Source organism: Eumetopias jubatus, unplaced genomic scaffold (genome assembly GCF_037043125.1).
Source record: "Eumetopias jubatus isolate StellerSeaLion01/CBP00866 unplaced genomic scaffold, mEumJub1_p1.0 scaffold_15, whole genome shotgun sequence".
Classification (NCBI taxonomy): Eukaryota; Metazoa; Chordata; class Mammalia; order Carnivora; family Otariidae; genus Eumetopias; species Eumetopias jubatus.
The window spans coordinates 85,233,904-85,254,712 of NW_028274821.1; the positions used below are offsets into that span (position 1 = coordinate 85,233,904).

At 42.8% G+C, this 20,809-nt stretch overlaps 1 protein-coding gene and 1 pseudogene across 7 annotated transcripts in view; both read left to right on the forward strand.

Moving 5' to 3' along the window:
* GAPVD1 (GTPase activating protein and VPS9 domains 1) overlaps positions 1-18,247 on the forward strand; it is a 79,004-nt gene extending 60,757 nt beyond the window's left edge. For 5 of the 7 annotated variants that reach the window (XM_028107599.2, XM_028107596.2, XM_028107598.2 and 2 more), the window contains 9 exons: positions 2,962-3,084; positions 4,714-4,843; positions 5,946-6,055; positions 6,339-6,498; positions 7,317-7,504; positions 8,131-8,344; positions 10,272-10,344; positions 11,430-11,627; positions 13,171-18,247. In XM_028107599.2, coding sequence (XP_027963400.1) covers positions 2,962-3,084; positions 4,714-4,843; positions 5,946-6,055; positions 6,339-6,498; positions 7,317-7,504; positions 8,131-8,344; positions 10,272-10,344; positions 11,430-11,627; positions 13,171-13,311 — 1,337 coding nt within the window. In that variant the 3' untranslated portion in view covers positions 13,312-18,247. Of the gene's footprint in view, positions 1-2,961; positions 3,085-4,713; positions 4,844-5,945; positions 6,056-6,338; positions 6,499-7,316; positions 7,505-8,130; positions 8,345-10,271; positions 10,345-10,597; positions 11,628-13,170 lie in introns of those variants that run through there. The other 2 variants (XR_015766888.1, XM_088019051.1) reach the window with 2 other exon arrangements.
* LOC114212914 (single-stranded DNA-binding protein, mitochondrial pseudogene) lies at positions 15,573-19,208 on the forward strand (annotated as a pseudogene).
* Positions 19,209-20,809: the final 1,601 nt, after the last annotated feature.

The window sequence follows — 20,809 nt, forward strand, 5'->3', positions numbered from 1 at the left end:
GTAGTTCTTGATTATTCAGGATCATAGTGAAATTCTGTTCTACCTAATCATTTCCTTTTTTTGTGATAAAGTGTTCAAACAGTATCATAAATTTATAAACTTTACTAATTTTTTACAGCTTGAATCATTTTAACATTGCTATCTGACCCAAGGAAAATACAACTGGGGATTGGATTCTTACCTTATTCAGCATTTGTGTTTTTGCAGCTTCTGTTTGGCACATTATGAATGAGCACCCTTAAAGGAATGAGTTCGAGAAGTAGTGTTAATGACCCCACCTTGAGTTTGATAGCTTTGTATACTGTTTCTGATGGCTGTAGAGCATCTAGACCAGAAATTAATTTCTCACCTCTTTTTTTCTTATCTTGATTTTCAACTATGTTATCTTACTAAATTAAAATGAAGATTTTTATTAAAAAATGGTATAGGTTTCCAAAGAACATTCTCCTCAAGTAGCTCAGCGTAGTACAGGTAGAATCCCATTTTAATGCGTTCATTCTGGTATCTGGTTCCATGTATTTAGATGTATTTCCATGGTCTCTAGCATACATCCCTGCTTTATCTGGTGCAGCGGCTCTCCTGGGATTAAGGGTTTTGAAGAGCAGGAGCTATGTGTCCAGGCTAAGATCCCCTGCTGAGAGCCGCCAGGCCTGTCTTACTCAGTCAGCAAATACTTGTTGAACATCTGACTCATGCCAGGCACTGTGCTAAGTGTTGTGGTTATTCAGTCAAATCACAGGAGCCTACAGTCCGATTGAGAGGAGTTGGAAACATATTAATGTTTTCTTACCAGGTTCCTGGTGTTAGACCACCACCAGTGTTTATGGAATGAAATACTCTTAATGAAATCTAATGTTTTTAAAATGTTGAATTAATAACTGGAGAAGTTATAAATTATTTTTTGCTTGTGTCTTTGGGCAAATGTTTTCCTTGGTTCTTGGTGCCTAATCTAGAAACTAAGTAGAGTTAAGTGTTTTTTGTTTTTTTTTTTCCATAAGGTATTTCATTTTCTTTGTGTTTGATTCAAGCAATTTAGCTTTGCTACTAGTGCAGAAATTTCTGTCTGGTCCTAATTAATGACCTGTTGAAAATTATCATTAAATCAACTTTTAATGATATGAAAGGAAATTTCTTAACAGTCTGTCCATAATGCAGTCACCCTAACTATCCTTTTTTTTTTTCCATATTCTTTCCCAATCTTTCCATATTTGTACATGGCTTTTTCATGACTGAATCAGAGTATTGTGTAACTTTCTATTCTTCTTTTACTACATGTTATTTCATAGACCCTTTCCAGTTTCTTATAGACATGGTTGGTTTTAATAATTTGTATTGGCTCACAGATAATCTGTCATATGATTTTATAGCATTGTGAATGTTCTCCTGCTTTTGGATACTTGAATTGTATCCAGTTTTTACGGTGAAAATACTGCTCACAGCTTCGTATATGTAGTATATTTTGTTTGTTTTCATTACTTTCCTGGGATAAAGTTCTTAATGGCGTAGATATAAAGGTTATAAGCGACATTACGGCTTTCCCTGTGGTTAGCCACATTTTATTGTTCCTTTTTCAGAATGCTCAACAGCACTCAAAACCAATAGCAAAAAAGTACTTCCCCTCCAAAGAAAGATTTTGTAATGATAAAAGGTTTATCAGTTTACATTTTCAAGATCAGATTTTATTAGGATTCTCTTCTCATGCATTCAGATACCATTAAAGCAGAAAGATTAAATTAGTTTGGAAACCCTCCTTCTCTACAGTTTACTGCAATTTTACAGAGACATGGATACTAAATTTTTTTCCCCATGGAAACAGAAGAGCCCATGAGCATACTACTGAACCTCTCTGTACCTGATTTCCTCGTCCATAAAACTGAGGTGATAACAGTACCTCCCTATAGGGTTGTTGTGATGATTAATTGAGATCGTTCATATAAGGTGCTTAGCACAGTTCCTGGCACGTGGTAAGTGCTCAATAAATGTGAGCTGCCATTATTATTAGCTGCTATCAACACACACACATATATAAAATCTAGTGTTTTTTAATGTGTTTTTAGATTTTTTGAAAAATGGGATTCTACCAGAATGTGGACATTCATGGTTACCTTCTTGGTCTAGATCTATCTCAGGAGTGTTTGCATTTCACTATAGAACTTGATTTTGTCCCATAGATCTGTAGCAGTTCTTTGCCTTGATGACTGTGTCATCTTAGACTTCAGGAACACATTTTGATGCACTAATTTTGCTGACAGGATTATGGTCCTGACAGTAAACAGTGCTACGTCTGTTGATGGTGATAAGCTTTTTCTCCGTGTACCCTGGGTACAATTCCCAGCACTTTCCAGCAGTGGCTAGATTCTCTCGGATTGCCTCTGACACCGCTGCAGGCACAGAAGTGCACTCTTCTAGCAGCTGCACTGTTGTGGTGAGATTCAGTAAGACAGAATATTGATACCTGAAGTTTTCAAATGTGGTGCAGAGAGAGAGTCATACAGGAAGAGCAGAGGAAGGCATTTTTTATTATTTAAAAGGGTTTAATTCTAAATTTGAAACTTTTTCCCCTCCTTCAGCATGGAGATGTCTGAATACATGAATCTGCATATAAAGATGCACTATTGGAAGTTCTGTTAGCATGAACTGCTAATAACAGTAACTTGAGTGGAAGCGCTTTAGAAACCCATCATCCGTGTAGTCTGCACTGAACTTCCCAACACTGTCATGCAGAATTTTGGCAGTGATGAGAAAATGGAGCCAATCTTCCAATTTCGTGCTTGGGCAAGGCTCTCAGACTGAGAAATGGGATGAGCGGGCAGCTGCATGGTGCCTCTTAACATTGAGATATGTGCTCTTTTTAAGTCTTACCTCCTAATCGCCTTTGGGATTATGCTACTGGTATCGTACTAACATCAGAATTGCTACAAACCAAGGGGAGCTAATTCTGTACTCTCCTTTCCCCTGCAGATGATCCCAGCCCTAGACTCAGTGCACAAGCTCAGGTCGCTGAGGATATTCTGGACAAATACAGGAATGCCATTAAGCGAACCAGCCCCAGTGAAGGAGCAATGGCAAACTATGAAAGTACAGGTGATCATCATGATAAAGATTTGAATACAGTTGACCCTGAACAATGTGTGGGGTGTGGGGGTGTGTGTGGGGTGGGTCGGTAGGGACACCAGTGTCCCACATAGTTAATAATTTATATGTGACTTTTGACTCCCCAGAAATGACTGATAGCCTACTGTTGACTGGCAGCCTTAACAACATAGTCAATTAAGCATATTTTGCATATTATATGTATTATATACTCTGTTCTTACAATAAAGTAAGCTAGAGAAAAGACAGTATTCTTAGAAAATCATGAGAGAATATATTAACAGTACTGTATGTATGTACTGAAAAAAAATCCACATGGGAGTGCCTGGTTGGCTCAGTCAGAAGAGCATGTGATTCTTGATCTTGGGGTTGTGAGTTCGAGCCCCACGTTGAGTATAGAAATTACTTAAAAATTGAAAAGAAAAATAATCCATGTATAAGTGGACCCATGCATTTCAAACCTATGTTGTTCATGGGTCAAGTGTTCTAACTTCGGTATCACAGTGAAAAGTGATCTGAATAAAAAGTAGCTTTTTTTTTTAAAGATTTTATTTATTTATTTGAGAGAGAGAGAATGAGAGAGAGAGAGAGAGAGAGCACATGAGAGGGGGGAGGGTCAGAGGGAGAAGCAGACTCCCTGCCGAGCAGGGAGCCTGGGGCGGGACTTGATCCCGGGACTCCAGGATCATGACCTGAGCTGAAGGTAGCTGCTTAACCAACTGAGCCACCCAGGAGCCCCTAAAAAGTAGCTTTTTAATAGCTATTTTGAATAGCTGTCGGAAAAATATGGTATAATCCCTAAGATAAAGTAAGAGGAAAGAAATGTATATAAAAGCATAAATTATATACTGCATGTGTTTCTGCTTGTGTGTGCCCACACTTCCAGTGTTCCTGGAAGAATCTGACTGGTAATGTGAGATGGCTCAGGGAGAAATCATAGGGAGCGTAAGGGGAAGCCAAAGTAGAGATGGATTTCCCATACTTATTATTTTGAAAAGTTTCAAAGGACGGAAGAGTTGAATAGTACAGTGAAGGTCCATATTCCTTCTACCTGGACTTTATCAGTTGTTAACATTTTGCCACATTTTCTCTCTGTATATTTTTTCCTTTTTTTCCCTGAAGCATTTGAAATTATCTCCTAATAAAGGTAGTTGTCCTATGTAAGCACAGTATCTTTATTATAGTATGAGTTTTTATTCCTTTTGATTTTATATATGAACGTATTCTCTAAATTGGTTAATTAAAAATATAAAACCAGCTGCAGGAGCCACAGATCTGTCCCAGCTCATCCTGGGCAGTGGGAAAAGCCCTAGTAAAGAGCCCTGGAGAGCTGAGGGCTGTCCAGTAAGCCACTTTCTGCTTGGGCAGGATTCCATGACTATAACATGAGGGTGTTATGTAAGATGATTTTTGAGGCCCCTCTTAGTTCTGTGGTTTAGCAATTGTGATTAAAGGCAATGAAAGTCTGTGACTTAACAGACAGTGATTCAGTGCTTCATTGAACAGCTCTGACTGTAAAGTACAGTGCTAATTTATGGTCGAGTAGCTTGAACACCTCCTTGTGCTAGACTCTTCCAGGTTAACCTGCTTTTATCCTCTCTTGGGGGTGGGTTTGTGCAGAGGTCATGGGTGATGGTGAGAGTGCACATGACTCTCCTCGAGAGGAAACGCTGCAGAATATCTCGGCTGATGATCTCCCGGACTCTGCGAGCCAGGCGGCCCACCCTCAGGATTCTGCTTTCTCATACAGGTATTTCTTTGATAGGATTTCAGATTTGTGGGTTTGGACTTTTCGTCATCACTGCAGTTGCTTCAAGTCAAATGATTCATTGAGCCACCGAGTAAATGTAGAGAGCAGAGAAATAAGAACGAAATGCTATTTCCTGAAAAGACTGCTTCACGTGGATGCCATATATCAAAGGCAATTCAGGGGTGAAAAGCCATATATCAATTCAGGGGTGAAAAGCCAACCACATGTGCTCACAGAGGCCACGTCAGTCATTCAAATGACACAAGTGGCAGTCCCTTTGCCCACACCAAGCTCCCTGGCCACGGGGGAAATGCTGGGGAGACTGAACAGATGGCAGGGTCAGCTGCAGTTTCAAGCAGTAGAGCAATAGGAAGGGCTTCTTGTCAAGTGGTGAGCTCGTCCTGTGGCAGGATCAGCCTTTCTCAAGAGATGTGATGGAGGGCATTCTTGGTTTGCGTGATGAGATGGGTCTGGTGACTTCTCTGGCCCCTGCTGACCCTGGCATAATGCCCCTTTCTCATTCTCCTCATAATGTTTGTTGTGAGACTCAGTATATGTTGCAGGGTCCAAAGGACTTGTTGTTTGACTGATTCTGGTGACTTCACAGAATGATCCTGCCCAGAGCATTTTTATAGCCTTGCTCCTTGGGTAACTAGAAAGCCTGTTCCTTTAAGTGAGGTGTCAGTAAATTAAAAACTATCTTTTATTTATGACTGCTTGAAACATTTGAGTCCTGGGGTAGCATATTAATTTATATAGTGAGTGTTCATAAACTGTGACCGTATCTGCATGAAGAAATTACTGTACTTTTGGGGTGCTTGGGTGGGTCAGTTGGTTGGGTGGCTGCCTTCGGCTTGGGTTGTGATCCCGTGGTCCTGGGATTGTGCCCCGCATCGGGCTCCCTGCTCGGCGGGGGAGTCTGCTTCTCCCTCTCCCTCTGCCCCTCCCCCCGCTTGTGCTCTCCCTCCCTCTCCCTCCCTCTCCCTCCCTCTCCCTCCCTCTCCCTCCCTCTCCCTCCCTCTCCCTCCCTCTCCCTCCCTCTCTCTCTCTCAAATAAATAAAATCTTTAAAAAAATTAATGTACTTTTGACTCACTCTTCAGAGATGCAAAAAAGAAACTGAGGCTTGCTCTTTGCTCTGCGGATTCTGTTGCTTTCCCAGTGCTAACCCATTCAACAAGGAACGGTTTACCGGACCATACAGACCCAGAGGGTAAGTTTTTCCTGTATTTATGGGTTGAACTATGTGAAACTGCCTGTACACGGCCTGTGTAAGCTATATAGCAATTCCATATGGTTCCATTAGTTTATTTGTATTAGCATCGGGTAAGGGCACTTTGATTCCTGATGCTTCATTAAAGTGAGTGGCAGTGCAGCTTAGTTCTGCTGATCTGTGGTTGAGCAGAACTGACATCCCAGAGGCTGAGGGATGGCATGCAATGGAAATTCTCGACAATAACAGAATTCTCCCTCTCTGTCTTTTTTTTTCTGTTTAGACAATGAAATTGTATGCTTCTTAAAAGTTCAAATAGCTGAAGCAATTAATTTACAAGATAAGAACTTAATGGCTCAACTTCAAGAAACAATGCGTTGCGTGTGCCGCTTTGATAACAGAACTTGCAGGAAACTGCTGGCCTCTATTGCCGAGGACTACAGGTATTTACCCCAGCCTCCTGCACCTGTCACCTGTCATCAAGGATCTTCTTCCCTGTCTTGATTTCACAAGTGAATCTAGGCTAACTGCAACATGCTGGACTGTGTTTATCTGGATGTAGATTTCCAAAGAACACATTTGTATATTTATCTGGAAATGCAGTTGTAAGTGGGCAGCTCTCTCCACTAACAGAGATGTGCACTGTCCTTCAGCTTTGCACTGAAGCAGGGTTAGCAGAGGTGAGGCCAGGATAATTAGGGCATCCTGCTCCTATTCTTGGGGGTGACCGGAAAAACGAATTCCCTGCAACAGGGAAGCAGGCGTAGGCCTAAAAATTGCTGCCCTCTGTCTGCTGCCGCCCTTTGCTAACAGTTCAGGAGAAGAGCGTCAGGGAGATTCTTGGGAGATAACCAGGCCCCCAGGCTTAGGGGATGGGCGCTCTAATGATTGTTACAATTAGACTGTAAGCAAATAATCGCTGATATGTTTAATGATCTAGTGCTATATTAACCTGTATTTTGTTGTTTTAGTCTTCTGTAGCAATCAGTTTCCTGTGAGGTGTGAGGTCTTACAGCATGGAGACCATGGGCCAATATAAAATAGATCAAGGATGCCTAGGGACTTAGTAACATGTAGTGAATTAGGTAGCTAAGTGGTCAGCCCAGTAGGTGTTGTTCTTCACCAACACGAGCGGGCAGCATGATTAGTCCTCAAGACAGTTGTCTGCAGCCTGACATGATTAATTCATGTAGGGCTCTTCGTCTCCGAGGAAGTGTGCACTGTATGTATATGATGTCCTGCAAAGTCTATTTTCTTTTAGGAAAAGGGCACCCTATATTGCTTATCTCACTCGCTGCCGGCAAGGGCTGCAGACCACGCAGGCCCACCTGGAGAGGCTACTGCAGAGGGTGTTGCGGGACAAAGAGGTGGCCAATCGATACTTCACCACTGTCTGTGTGAGGTTGTTGCTTGAGAGCAAAGAAAAGAAGATCCGGGAATTCATTCACGGTAACGAAAGGCTTTTAGACTAAGCAGCTCTTCAGCCATGTGTTAGTGGGGAGATGCGGACATCTTTGTATTGCTTGTGTGAGCAGTTGCATGTCTAAGACTAGTAGTCCCTTAAATTCCCAGGTGTCTTATGGATTCTTAATCATTAAACCTTGATGTCGAACCAGTAAATGTCATTTTTATCATGGATCGAATATCTGTAGTTTATACAAAATTGGGAAAATTGGTTAAAGTTTTGGATCCACAAAATTCTTCTCATATTCAAAAACAAAGTATATCATTAAAATTTTTTTAGTTTTTACTCTTTAATATTTATTTTTAAAATTCCACTATAATTAATGTACAGTGTCGTCTTAGTTTTAGGTGTACAGTATAGTGATTCAGTACATTAGTCAAAGTATGTCATTTTTGTAACAAACCCCTTGCTCTTAAACTTTTGCATATTTCTTACGTTTCTCCCGATTTTAATGATTTGGCCACGTATTCTCCTAAAATAAACCCTACCCAGATACTTTTGGCTTTAAGTGCATAACATCTGCATAGCTAGTTATTAAAATGATTTCTGTAATTTCCTTTTTAAAATTATTCAGATAGTGTATTTAAAAAATTGTTATTTTGCATTGGAGACTTTCAGCAACTCACAGCAGCTGATGATAAAACTGCTCAGGTAGAAGATTTTCTGCAGTTCCTTTATGGTGCGATGGCCCAGGATGTCATATGGCAGAATGCGAGTGAAGAGCAGCTTCAGGACGCTCAGCTGGCCATCGAACGCAGTGTGATGAATCGGATTTTCAAGCTTGCTTTCTACCCTAACCAGGATGGGGACATACTTCGTGACCAGTGAGCACTCCCATGTTTACTGCACCCGGGTTGACTGCGTAGGGGTACATCAGCCATTCCCATGTCCACAGCAGCTGTGCTGAGACTTAGTGGGTGACGGTGAAGGCAGTGTGTGTTACCATTTTTCACCCATCTGATTCCAAGATCAGAAAGAAGGGTAACTCTGTTTTCAGGGCAGTGGGAATGAGGCCGGGGGGTGTCTCAGTTGCTGTGGCCTTTTGGAGGGCACCGCTGCTCTTCCAAACAAGCGTGTTCTCCCCTCCTTTCTCTTCCTTCAGATCTTGACTGCAGTGCTTCTTCCCTGGCCTTTCCGGCTGGGTCCTGTCCCTGGCAGGGCTCTCCTGGGCCTGTGTACCTTTTGTTAGCACTTGCCACCGTTGTGCTTTGACATTCCTCCGCCTGGTGCTACTGACATTTTGGGTCAGATAGTTTTTTGGTGTGGGAGGCTGCTGTGTGCCTTGTGGGATGTTTAGCAGCAGCCCTGGTCTGAACACACTAGATACCCGTAGTACCCCCTGCTGTGAGAACCAGAATGTCTCCAGGCACTGCCGAATGCCCCTCAGGGGGGCAGAATCACCCCCTTCTTGATCACCGCTGTGTGTGGTCGTCTGGTGAGCGCCGCTCTCCTCCACTGCGTCATCGGCTCCACAAGAGCAGGAACATCATGCTTTTTATTCACCACTCTCCCGCAGCATCATGCACAGTGCCTGACTTCCATATGCTCATTCTCTGTTTAGTAGGAAGGAAAAGCTCTACGTTTGGGTATGAAAAAATATCTGGAAATGTATGGTGTATGAATTATGTCTCAATAAAGCAGATTTAAAAAAATAATCCTAAAAAAAAAATTAATCCTGAAAAAAAAATACCTGGAGTGGTAACAGGGGTTATATTTTCAGTAATGAGACTAGGGATGATTTCATATTTTCACGTTTCCTTGTTTGCATTTTCTTGAGCACTGCTTTCCAACCCTGTTTCTCCCCCAAGCATGTTGAAGTGGCTTCTGTGCACCCCAGCAGTAACACTGGCTTACTGTGCCAGTGGCTCTCAAGGGGTCCATGTGATAGGACCTCGGGGTGACGCGTGAGTGATTTATAGAAGGATTCTTTCATGGAAATGCTAAGATCTTGCGTATATGTTCAGTGAATGGGTTAGGATTGTTCCAGCCTGCCTCTCCCACTGGTTCATACTCTCAGAGATCTGCCCAGGCTTCTGTACTTACTTTGCCAAATGGGACCTGTTTTCTCTCCAGAGACCAGTTTTTGGCTTCCAGAATGGGGTAAGGAGTTAGGGACAGTCAAACTATTTACCTCAAAGAGTAGCTTTGAAGCAGATTATTCCTACGCCCTCCTCCATGGCATTTCTGCAGGTGTTACAGAGTGGACAGTTAACATAGTATTCTGGAAAGAACAGTAGAAACCAAGAAAGCTGGGTGTAGCCCCTGCTACTAATCTGTGTGTGACCTTAGGCAGATCCTTCACCTTTTTAAGCCTGATTATTTTCATCTCTGAAATGAGAGAGAGTTTTGAGTGTTCTCAAGAGCCCTTCTCGATCTAAACTTCTGTCATCTTTGGTTTCTGGCTTTTGATCCCTGTACTTCCTCTGTGCTCTGTACTAATTAGCACGTCCCCCGGTGGCTTCTGGGCTGGGCCTCCTCTCCTTTGTCCCTTGGAATGTGCTGTCCTCGGCTGGGAAGGAGGACTTCCCTCCTCTCCTTGTCTCCCCTCAGCTCACTTAGCATTTCTAAGCAGATCCTAAGTGTGAGACTCTTTTTGACAAGAGAATACTTAGAGCTAAGAGATACTCTCAACTGTAATTGTGATCTGTATTTCAAAATAAGTTTAAATGTTTTGAAAAAGCCAATTATGACTCTTTGTGTACCTTATTATCTGAAATATGTATTTACATATGTGTTTTGGGGGGTTTGCAGGGTTCTTCATGAACATATTCAGAGATTGTCTAAAGTAGTGACTGCAAATCACAGAGCTCTTCAGATACCAGAGGTAATGCACGTGTATACGGCACGGGTGGTCCTATTCCATACGCACGGAGACAGAACGTAATAAATTATAAAGCACAATTCGCATTAGCTGTAAGTCCAACTGTGAAGTTCTCAAAGGTCCTAGGGTTAAAATTGCTTGGCACGGAACAGCACGTCAGCGGGGAGGTGAGGAGGAGGCTGCACTGAGGGCCCTGAAGCCACCCCGCCTCCCGCTGCCGTGCTCCCCATGGAGGTGTTCTCTTTGTTTGTTTTAGAGAGAGATCGTGATGAAGGGGATCCAAGGGAGAGAGAGAATCTTAAGCAGGCTCCGGACGCAGGGCTCTGTCTCACGACCCTGAGATCGTGACCTGAGCCGAAATCAAGAGTCGGACACTTAACCAACTGAACCACCCAGGCTCCCCCTCCATAGATGTTTTTATAGTCCTGTTTCTGCAGAAAAGTCCCATTTGAATAAGGGATCTGGTGACACTCCACAGAGTGTGACTGCTGTTATTCCAGGGGAGGAAATTAAATCCGAATGTGACGTCACAATTACCTTGTAGTGTCATACAGTTTTATAAAATAATAGGAAAATTTCAGGTATTTGAGCTCTCTGGTTGTTTTATTAAAAGTCCCCACTAATGAAATATTGATTAGCATGAGTTTTTAAATTGTCTTTTGCCTTTTTGAATCTGTTCTTTTCTAGAGCTACTGCAACAAATGTACGTATTTTTAAATTGTTTTCTTTCAGAAGTAGCTTGTTTGTGCTTTTAGAATCAGCTACTACATGTAGAGAAGTTCCATTCTAGCTACTTAAGAAAGAGAAGTATTTGAAATTTTTTGAATTCTAGGTTGGGTGTTATCGTATGCCCTTTCCTCCATTAATGGATATCTGGGTTGCTTTATTCGAAAATGCAAATTATTTAGAAGTTTAAAAATTAAGCTTCAATCTTAGTGGGAGGGGAAGGAACAGCAATCTGGCTTTAGTGAAGAAAGGAAAAGGCACCAAGCTTGCCCTTCTGCTTCCTGACATGGAGGTTGCTATGGTGGCTTCCTGTGGTTGCTGTTAGATTCAAGATCTGTCTGTCTGTCTCTGGTCTCACTTAGGTTTATCTTCGGGAGGCCCCATGGCCATCTGCACAGTCGGAAATCAGGACAATAAGTGCTTACAAGACCCCCCGCGACAAAGTGCAGTGCATTCTGCGAATGTGCTCCACCATCATGAACCTCCTGAGCCTAGCCAATGAGGACTCCGTCCCTGGAGCAGATGACTTTGTCCCTGTTTTGGTATTTGTGTTGATAAAGGTGGGCCCCTCACTATTACTAATGAAAAGAGTTTATTTGGCATTTCTAAGCAGGGTGGTGCAGGTCTTCCCATGCTCCAGAGACCTCAGCTCTTCCCAGTCTCAAGCTCTGTGTTACCCAGAAAGAAAGTGTCTAATGTGAAGTTTGGTTCTATCCAGAAGTTAAAGTTTTCAGAAGAAAGAATAGCAGGACCAGATTGCTAGATGAACATTTCCAGCTGTTACGTGCCTGAGGTTCTTGGTTGGAGCTTGGTTGTAATTACTGAGTGAATGAATGAAGGAATGAATGAGGGCAAGGTCTTTTTGTTGTGCTTTTCCCATCTCCTTCCACATTGAATTCTTCCTAGTGCTTGTCACGTGAGGTATCAAGTCTCCCAAATACCTCTCTTCTCTTTTAGCCTCTTATTTTGTAATTGTGCCATATTATTTTATTTATTTTATTTTATTTTTAAAGATTTTATTTATTTGACAGAGATGGAGATAGAGTAGGAACACAAGCAGGGGGAGTGGGAGAGGGAGAAGCAGGCTTGAGCCTGATGTGGGACTTGATCCCAGGACCCTGAGATGATGACCTGAGCCGAAAGCAGACGCTTAACGACTGAGCCACCCAGGCACCTGTGCCATGTTATTTTAAAACGTACTGACATCTCTCTCTCTTTTTTTTAAGATTTATTTTATTTATTTTGGGGGGGGGATGGAGGGAGGGGCAGAGGGAGAGGATCTCAAGCCGTCTCTGCACTGAGCACAGAGCCTGACATGGGGCTTGATCTCACAACCCTGAGATCATGACCTGAGCCAAAATCAAGAGTTGGACACTCAACCGACAGAGCCACCCAGGCGCACCCCCCCCCCCCCCGTATTTGTGGTATTTTTGCAGTCTGAACTCTTAGCTCCATCAACAACCCATAGGATCCGTGTGCGGTCAGCCTTCATAACTCCTGCTGCTGGCCTCACTCTCCTCTCTTCCACATGTGGTGTGACTAGTTCTTGTGCAGAGTCCGTTTGAACGTGTTCCGAGGCAAAGGCCTTAGCTTCTCCCAACCACTTAAAACACCTGTGTCCATCCTTTCCCCCTTAAGAAAGTCAAAAAGCAGTGGATGTTCTGTGTTACCTCTGGCAACAGAGGGCATGTTCTCTTTTTAGTTTTTTTCTTTCTCAGCTGATTCTGCCCGGACTTCTAACTCACTTGGCGTATAGCATTTATTTCCTTATCTAACATTTTGGAATCCTGGGATGTTGAGGAGGTCTGCTAGGATGAGTTCAGCCTCCTTAGGGACCAGCAAGCTTCAGTGACTTATAAGGATGGAAAGCTCTAGATAGCTAGATAGTTCAGCTGGCCCTAGAACCCAAGTTGCCTTTCCAGTATACTGTTGTTGCTCGTAGTGGCTAGGGTTTATAAATCGCTTCCAGAGAAGAATTTGGGCATTATTTTCAAAAAGGACTGGTAGCTTTTCCACAGAAAAACATTTGAAGATGCTAACTTAGATGATTTTTGCAGAGCTCTACATCTGAGTATTTGACTCTCTTATTTTTCACTTCTCTAGGCAAATCCGCCCTGCTTGCTGTCCACTGTCCAGTATATCAGTAGCTTTTATGCCAGCTGTCTGTCTGGGGAGGAATCCTATTGGTGGATGCAGTTCACAGCAGCAGTGGAGTTCATTAAAACTATCGACGACCGAAAGTGACCAAGACCAAGGCCCACCAAGGCCGCAGACTGTTAGGCGGGCAAACAGATCTCTTAGAAAATGTGCCAGCTGCTTGGAAGGCTGAAGATTGTTTTTGTATCATATTGTACAGTATTCAGACATTTTAAAACAGATCTTTACTAAACAGATTAATGAGCTAACAAGCAGGTTCTCTTTTCTTTGGGTTCTTTTCCTTTCTGTTGCGTATTTGGTTATTTTCTTGTCCCAAGTAGAGAATTAGTACTGCAAAAAGGGACCACATTTTTCAGGTATTTTGAAATATTAAAAAACAGAACAAAATCTAGAAAACTCCTAGATCTCCATTCATGGATACCCATTCTTTCCTTTTATTTAAAAAAATAAAAAGAACAGTACACCTCTTTTTAGATGCTGTCTAATCTTACATGCATCTAATGGAAGGAGAATACCAGTTGCACTGAGAATTATAATGGTGGTGACATTAGTGGCATTATCTATAAATATACTCACCTAGATTGAAAAGCTAAGAAGGAAATGTAAATATAATATATATTTATATTTGATGTAATATGGACATCTTCAGATTCTAATAAACAAGGAATATTGCTGATAGTAGGTTGTGACGTACCCTCTTGTGAAATGGTTTCCTGGACAAAGTTTAAGCTGAGCTTAAAAGCAACAAACAAATACACAGAAATATTAATTAAAGTGGAAAACAGTTTCTTGAACTTTCTAGGTGTGGAGTTTGATGCACAAGGCTGCCTTTGATGAGGGGTATAACCATCACTTAGACATTCCTCACCACGGACGTCTTTGAGCCTGCAGGAGGAAGGAGGTAGACCCTTTAATCGCCATGCATTGTGTACAAAGGAACAGTAGACACCTGATACGTTACTGTGGTACTTCTTATCTGAAATACTGAATACAGTGTAGAAACCCCAAACAGAACTCCTTTCAAACCTTTGATTGTAATATATTTTTGATGATTATTCACATTGAATGACAGACCAGGAATTCAGTGAATGTCATTTTTTTTAAAAACTAATTTGTATTGTCTGCTCTAGTGATACAAGTTTTACTAGTGATAAACTATTTTAATCAACCATATTATTCTTATGGAAAAAAAATCTATTTTGGCAGGTTTCTGTGCCTTTATTTCCCTCTTCTGAACAAAAGTCTATGTTTCAGTATTTTGGTTTGATTGTATATTGATAATCAGGAGTGGGTTTTGGTGTCTGAGAAATTGGCCAAGGAGGCACACCAAAGCTTCAAGCACAAGTCTTGTACATAAGTCATGACTGACTGGTTTCACTTTGTATGTTTCCTAAACATGGTGAGCTGCTTTTATAACACACCCGGTCCCATACTTTGAGTCCCTTGTTGCGGGCAGCATTTCTAGGCATTTTTAAGGGAACTGTGACAAACAACCTTGAGCAGATGAATACAGAGGCTGTCTTCTTCTCTCCAAGACCTCTGTGTTTAATTGTGCCTAAAGAGGCCGGATTTTCTTTATGCCTCCACCTCTTCTCATTCATTTATTTTAAAATACCAAAATAACAAGTTGCATAGGAGTGTGGGATGTGGTTTCTGTCTTTTAGGGAGAGATCAGAATTAAACTAGTACTACAAAATGTCCTTTGGAATGTTAGGTCAAGCAATCTGTGGAGTCCTGCACTTCATGGGTTGTAAAACTGTCAAACTTGCCTAGGTATTTAGATTGTCAAATCCTGTCCTAAACACTTTACAGAGACTAACAGTCTGACACGATTTCTAAGACCCGAGGGGGAGTCCATTTACTTCAGCATTTGATTCAATAAATGTTAAGTCAGTAGAAGACTTGGAATAGTTGGAATGCATTATTACGGAACTTCACAGAGATTTTTTTTCTCCAAATGGTGTTACATCTCTGCTGTGTTATCACTGTGGAAATAGATGAGAAGCTGTGGACGTGGCACAGGGCTCTTTCCTGGGGAGGAGAAGGTGGTGAGTTGGGGGATTTCGGGCTGCGCTGGAGGCAGGAGGTAAGAGCTGAGCGGCGCTAGAGCCAGTGGTGAGGGTAGAAGCCCACAGACCTGGCACCAGACGACACCGGAGATTGGCAGGGGCTTGAGTCTCGCCTCAGGTGCTGGCAGGGCAGCGCAGCCCCGCTGTTTAAGGAGCAGCGAAGTTTCCCGCTGGAAACCCGGTTAGGAGCACGGACAAACCAGCATTCACTGTTGCCGGTTTCATGTGGCATCATGACTCATTACGGTGCCGATCTCTGAATAGAGGAATTGGTAACGCATGGCCATGGTAGGGCGTGAGACAGCCAGCAATTGGATTTCGCTCCTTCAGGAAGGAGGAATAGTTGTTCCTCGGTTCTTACCACACTTCCTCCCAGTACCTGTTTTGTATGAAGGATTAGTGCAAAAGTGTAAAATCACCCACAGGAGACATTCAGTAGCCACTGATTCTTACATGGAATTTGCAGCGATAATGAATGTTAAATGGAGAGAGAGTGGCTCAGTTCACTGAAATCTTATGCAGTTAACTTCTCTAATGAGAAATGAGTTTGTATTTTGTATTAATATTCTGCTTCTGGAGACAGGTAATAGGAGTACAGATTGAAGATTATGTTTCCTTGTGAAATTATTTTTTATTAAAACCTGGTAAATGTTTTGTTTACTTTCTCTACTTTAGTTCACATCTCAGCCACAGTAATTGCTTTTTTCTGATTTTTCTTTTAAAAACCTGCTGATGAAAGCCTTTTTTTTAATACAGATATTAAATCGCTGTAGTAAGAGAATTAGGCTTTGTGAGGGATTGAAAATAGACGTGTTGCATGGTTTTTCTTGTTGTGTCCTGGAAGCCTTTGTCTAACACGGACTTTCAGTATACGTGTTGCTGAGGTGCATGAGCAAGAGAACAGAAACCAGGCCCAGACAGTGGCCAGGCTGTGCTGAGACCCTGTAGCCGACTGTGCATGCCCATCCAGCACCTCTGTCGAGTCACCTGCCATAGGGATTCCAATTTGGGCCGAGTAAAGGTCGACTACATAATTAAAATGGGGGAGACTAAACTTAAAGATTCCTTTCTCTGATGTGACTGGGTTGTGGAAAGGGGAAGTTGGACCACACTTGCTCAAAATTATTAGTGGATTACATAGAAGTGATGAAATGTAGTGGGGTTAGCTTCCTCCATGTGTGTCTTAGACTTTCTCTTCCTGCGTCTCCATTCTCGCTTTATTTCTTTAAGGAGAAGTCTGTATTTGTTGTCTTTTTAGTTCTTTTAAGTCTAGTGGATGTATTCTGTATGCGATTGCCATCATTGGGGGGCGGATCAGAAACAATCTTGTTGAAGCTCAAAGAATTTTTAGTAGGTTAACAGTGATGAGACATTTGAAATATTTTGAATGCCAAAATGCTTGAGAACTTTACCAGATTAATACTTAATATATTTTAGAATGTAGGTTACCCAAGAAGTAGGATGACCAGAAATAGCTTTATTCCTCCTGAGAACACTCGGAGAAAGGAAAACATAGTTTGCTTCAGTGTCATGGTTGGTGTGGAGTCACCGTGGAGCTGGTGTGTCCCACAGGCCTGCGCTCAGCAAAGGTTAAGTTCAAGAGGGAGGAAGTCCTCTCTACCGGGTTCATGGCAGATAGTGTGGGCAGCGGCCACACGCCTTAAGAATTCACCTCTGCTGAGCTGATACTCTGTCTTGTTTACCGTATTCTTGTGCTTCACCTGTATTACAAAGCGTTGTACTGCCTCTCCTCTTGAAACTGATAAAACCTTCTCTAAGCCTCAGTTAATGAGCTTGCACAATCTTGTATATGTACAGGAAACTCCTCCTGTCTTCTAATGTGATGACTAATGTATCATTCTGTAAAGCTGATTAAAAAGGGAGAGCAGTTGAATTCACTGGATTTTATGTTTCCATCATCTATTTTATATGCAGAAGCAGTTCTGAAAGTTTCTTTGACTTCAAATATTACTAATTTCTCCATGAATTCACACTTGTCTTTTTTGCCTGAACGTCTAAGGATATTTGTTAAGTGTGGTTCGGGAAGGAATGAGCATGAACTCGCGGTTACTAAGGCGATGGTGAACATTTACTGGTTCCACACAGTTTGTATCTGACTCTTGTATTTGGTAGCTACTCATCAGCCTTAGTTCTGCGAACAGAAGTCCCCATCACGGTATTCACTGAAGCCTTTATTAGTCTTTTCAGCTGAGGGGAGGTGCTATCAGACAAGGAGCCCTTGTCACAAGCTCACTCTGCAGGCTTCCCTCACTGGTGGAAAGGTGCTTTCCCTATATTGATTGCACTTCATTTAGAAGGAAACATTAAAAATTTTGATTAGGGCTCCATTTTCATTCAGTCTGTTCAGTATTAAAGTCAATGCTATCACTTGCCTAAAACTGAAAATAGAATCCAACTTTTCTTGCCAACTTGGCATTACCTGTGTGCTTGGACTCCTGTTAACATTTTACCCACTCAACCCCTGTCTCCCAGTAAGTGGCTCCGTAGCCTTTCCCGAAGGATGTTGAGCTGTGTCACTGTTGAGCTAGGCCTCCCTGTAGTGCTGCCTGTAAGATGTGTCACGATCCTGAGAAGCGAAATCATTTCTCAGAAGTGCTTCTTGGCTATAAATGTGTCCTCTGCCTAGAGATGTAAGGATTCATTAAAGAGCTTTTGCTTCAGTCATTTCATTCCAGAAGAATCCTTTTCCATCTTCTTGGGGTACCAAAATGCAGTACATAGACTTTAAAAAAAAAATTGACCAAAGAGACCAGAAAAATCTCTGGCTGTGGGGATCCTGAAAACATCTTCCACATGTGGGAATAGCTCTCAGTTCCAAGTCATTGAACTTGTTGTAGATGCCGAACATGAAAACCACAGTAGACTTATTTCTGTTAACTAGGAATTCAGCATATTGCTGGCCAAAACCATTAAATTTTATGTTCCTGTGAAAAGAGTATCTGATGTGATTTTTTTAAAGTCATCTCTATGCCCAATGGGCTTGACCTCACGACCCTGGGATCAAGAGTTGCATGCTCCACTGACTGAGCCAGCCAGGCACCCCTTCTGATGTGATTTTTAAAAACAGGACATTTTCACCTCAGCTTTCCTTGCCCCTCTTAATTTGTAGGTTTGACAGAAATTTTGTAACCAGGGCTGTTGAATCAGATATGTAGCCACTGATGTTTCTTAGTCATTCCTGGGGAATTCAGTCAGGGGATCTGTCCTGACTCTGACCAAATGAATTATAATCTCCAGGAGTGGGACCCAAAATTGTGCCTTAGGGAGTTCTGTAAACCATTGTTTTCCAAACTTCCCTCTTGAGAATCATCTGGTACTCTTGTTTGTAAATCTGAATTTATTGAGGTTGGAACCAGGCATCTTTACATCCTTTACATCCTGGCTCTAGGCTATCTGGGCTAGAGAGTCAGAAGACCAAAAATTAAATTTTAAAAGAAACACAGAAGCCACCTTTCAAAGACCTGTATTACAGGTACTTGATCAGTGTTGCAGACGTGAGTCTGGAAAAGTTGGCAGCTTGGTTCTCGGAAGATCTCTGAATCATGTGCATTTACCAGGGCAAGTGGTCAGGACCCCGTCATGAGACAGGTGGAAGAAAACACCCAGTCACAGCATTTTCTCCAGCAACAGATGAGATGTGGCAATGAGGGAATAGTGAAGCATACAAGGGGGTGATGTCAGTCAAAAGATGACATAGCACGGTATATCGTTATTCCAGGCGGGTCTCAGAGATGGGGCCTGTGGGCATATGAAGAAGGGTCTTGAATTTATGGGGAAGGGGAAGTAGACTATGGTGAACTCACAGATACAAACAGTGGAAGGTGACCAGCAACCACAGTCCTAGCTGATAACATTTTATTTCTGAGGGACCAAACAAAGGCATGGGATGGGTGATTCTTTTTTTTTTTTAAGATTTTATTTATTCATTTGAGACACAGAGAGAATGAGCAGGGAGAGAGGCAGAGGGAGAGGGAGAAGCAGGCTCCTCGCTGAGCCAGGAGCCCAATGTGGGGCTCGGTCCCAGGTCCCTGGGATCATGACCTGAGCTGAAGGCAGACGCTTAACCATCTGAGCCACCCAGGCGCCCCTGGACGATTCTTATTTGGCTGTCGTGTGGTAGTCTTATTTCCAAATCATATACAGTCTTTATAATTTTTAATAATTAAAAGTATCTTCTATAAAAACAAAAATGAGTCCTCCAGGTGACGTTCTCAGGGAAGTTTGAGAAGCGCCCAGAGAGCCAGCATTTCACAAAGCATGAACCAGTGGCCCATCTGCACCACCCACCTGGGGATGTCCATAAGCTTGTGATTGCCCCCCATAGCCCCTGAATCAGAATTTCTGGGGGAGGGCCCAGCAATCTGCATTCCTAGCAAGCTCCCCATCTGACTCTGGGGATGCTCGCTAAAATTTGGGATCCACTGCAGAAGGTGTGCAATTCCTAAAGGCTTGGCTCCAAGTCCTACAAGGGTAACAGGTGTGAGGAAGACAGGCTCTTTTAAAGGAGAAATTTGCCAGACAGCCAGTCCAATTTATCCTCTTAAGGATGGCTGTTTTTATTTGCTTAAGCCCAAGTGTTTTCTTTATAACCCGTGTGGTTATGTAAAAACTCTCTTCCCCAAACCTCAAATGGCTAAACATCCCCAGAGGATCTCAGTGTTCAACTTTCGGTACGAAAAGATATTTATCTAGTCTTCCTGTTTTCTTTGCTTTCAACATGTCTCTTCCATTTCTGTTGTGTTTTGTTTTCCCTTCGTAACTGGTGTCCCTGTGTGAAATGACAGCATCGGTTCCAGCAGCCCCTGGCTTCTGACTCGGCTTCTCCCAAAAAGCAGCTTGGGCCTGGCCCTGCTGACAGCGAGAGAACCTTCGCTTCCTTCATCCCCTATTTTGGGTCCCCTCAGTCACTTTGTGGATTCCAAGTCCTGGATTTATTTTCCTCCCTCCTGCTCACCTCACTTCCTGATCACCAACAGCCCTGTGTTCCCTCTCTTGTGGCGACGCTAGTGACAGGGGCCGCGCTGGGGGAGCGAGTGTGGAGTGAGTCCGAGGAAGAGGAAGGAGGCAAGTGGGGAGGAATGGGACAGACGACAGAAAGGGGAGGCGATAAGGGCCTCCTTCCAGCACCACCCCCACCGCAAACCTGGACCGCACCCACCAGCCTGAAGAAGGTTTTTTTTTTTCCCCTCCCTGGAAGACTCCTGCCACCTCCTGAAAAGCCACGGTGTTGAGTGGTGTCTGGTCACAGTGCCTGGTGCAGGAGGCTGAAGACGGTTCCGATCTTAGCTTTGCCTCTAACCAGACCTGAGGCATGTGACCCCTTCCTGAGTTGGGCTCTCTCACCTCAATGACTCTTCCAGTCTCTGGTTTGGTCACATGTATATTACGATTATATATATAGAATCTTGAAATAGTTCTCCTGTGCTATCATCTAACTGAGGGATAGAGCTAAAGTGCACGGACACTGTGGAGGTCACGGAAAGGGGGCAGCCCTG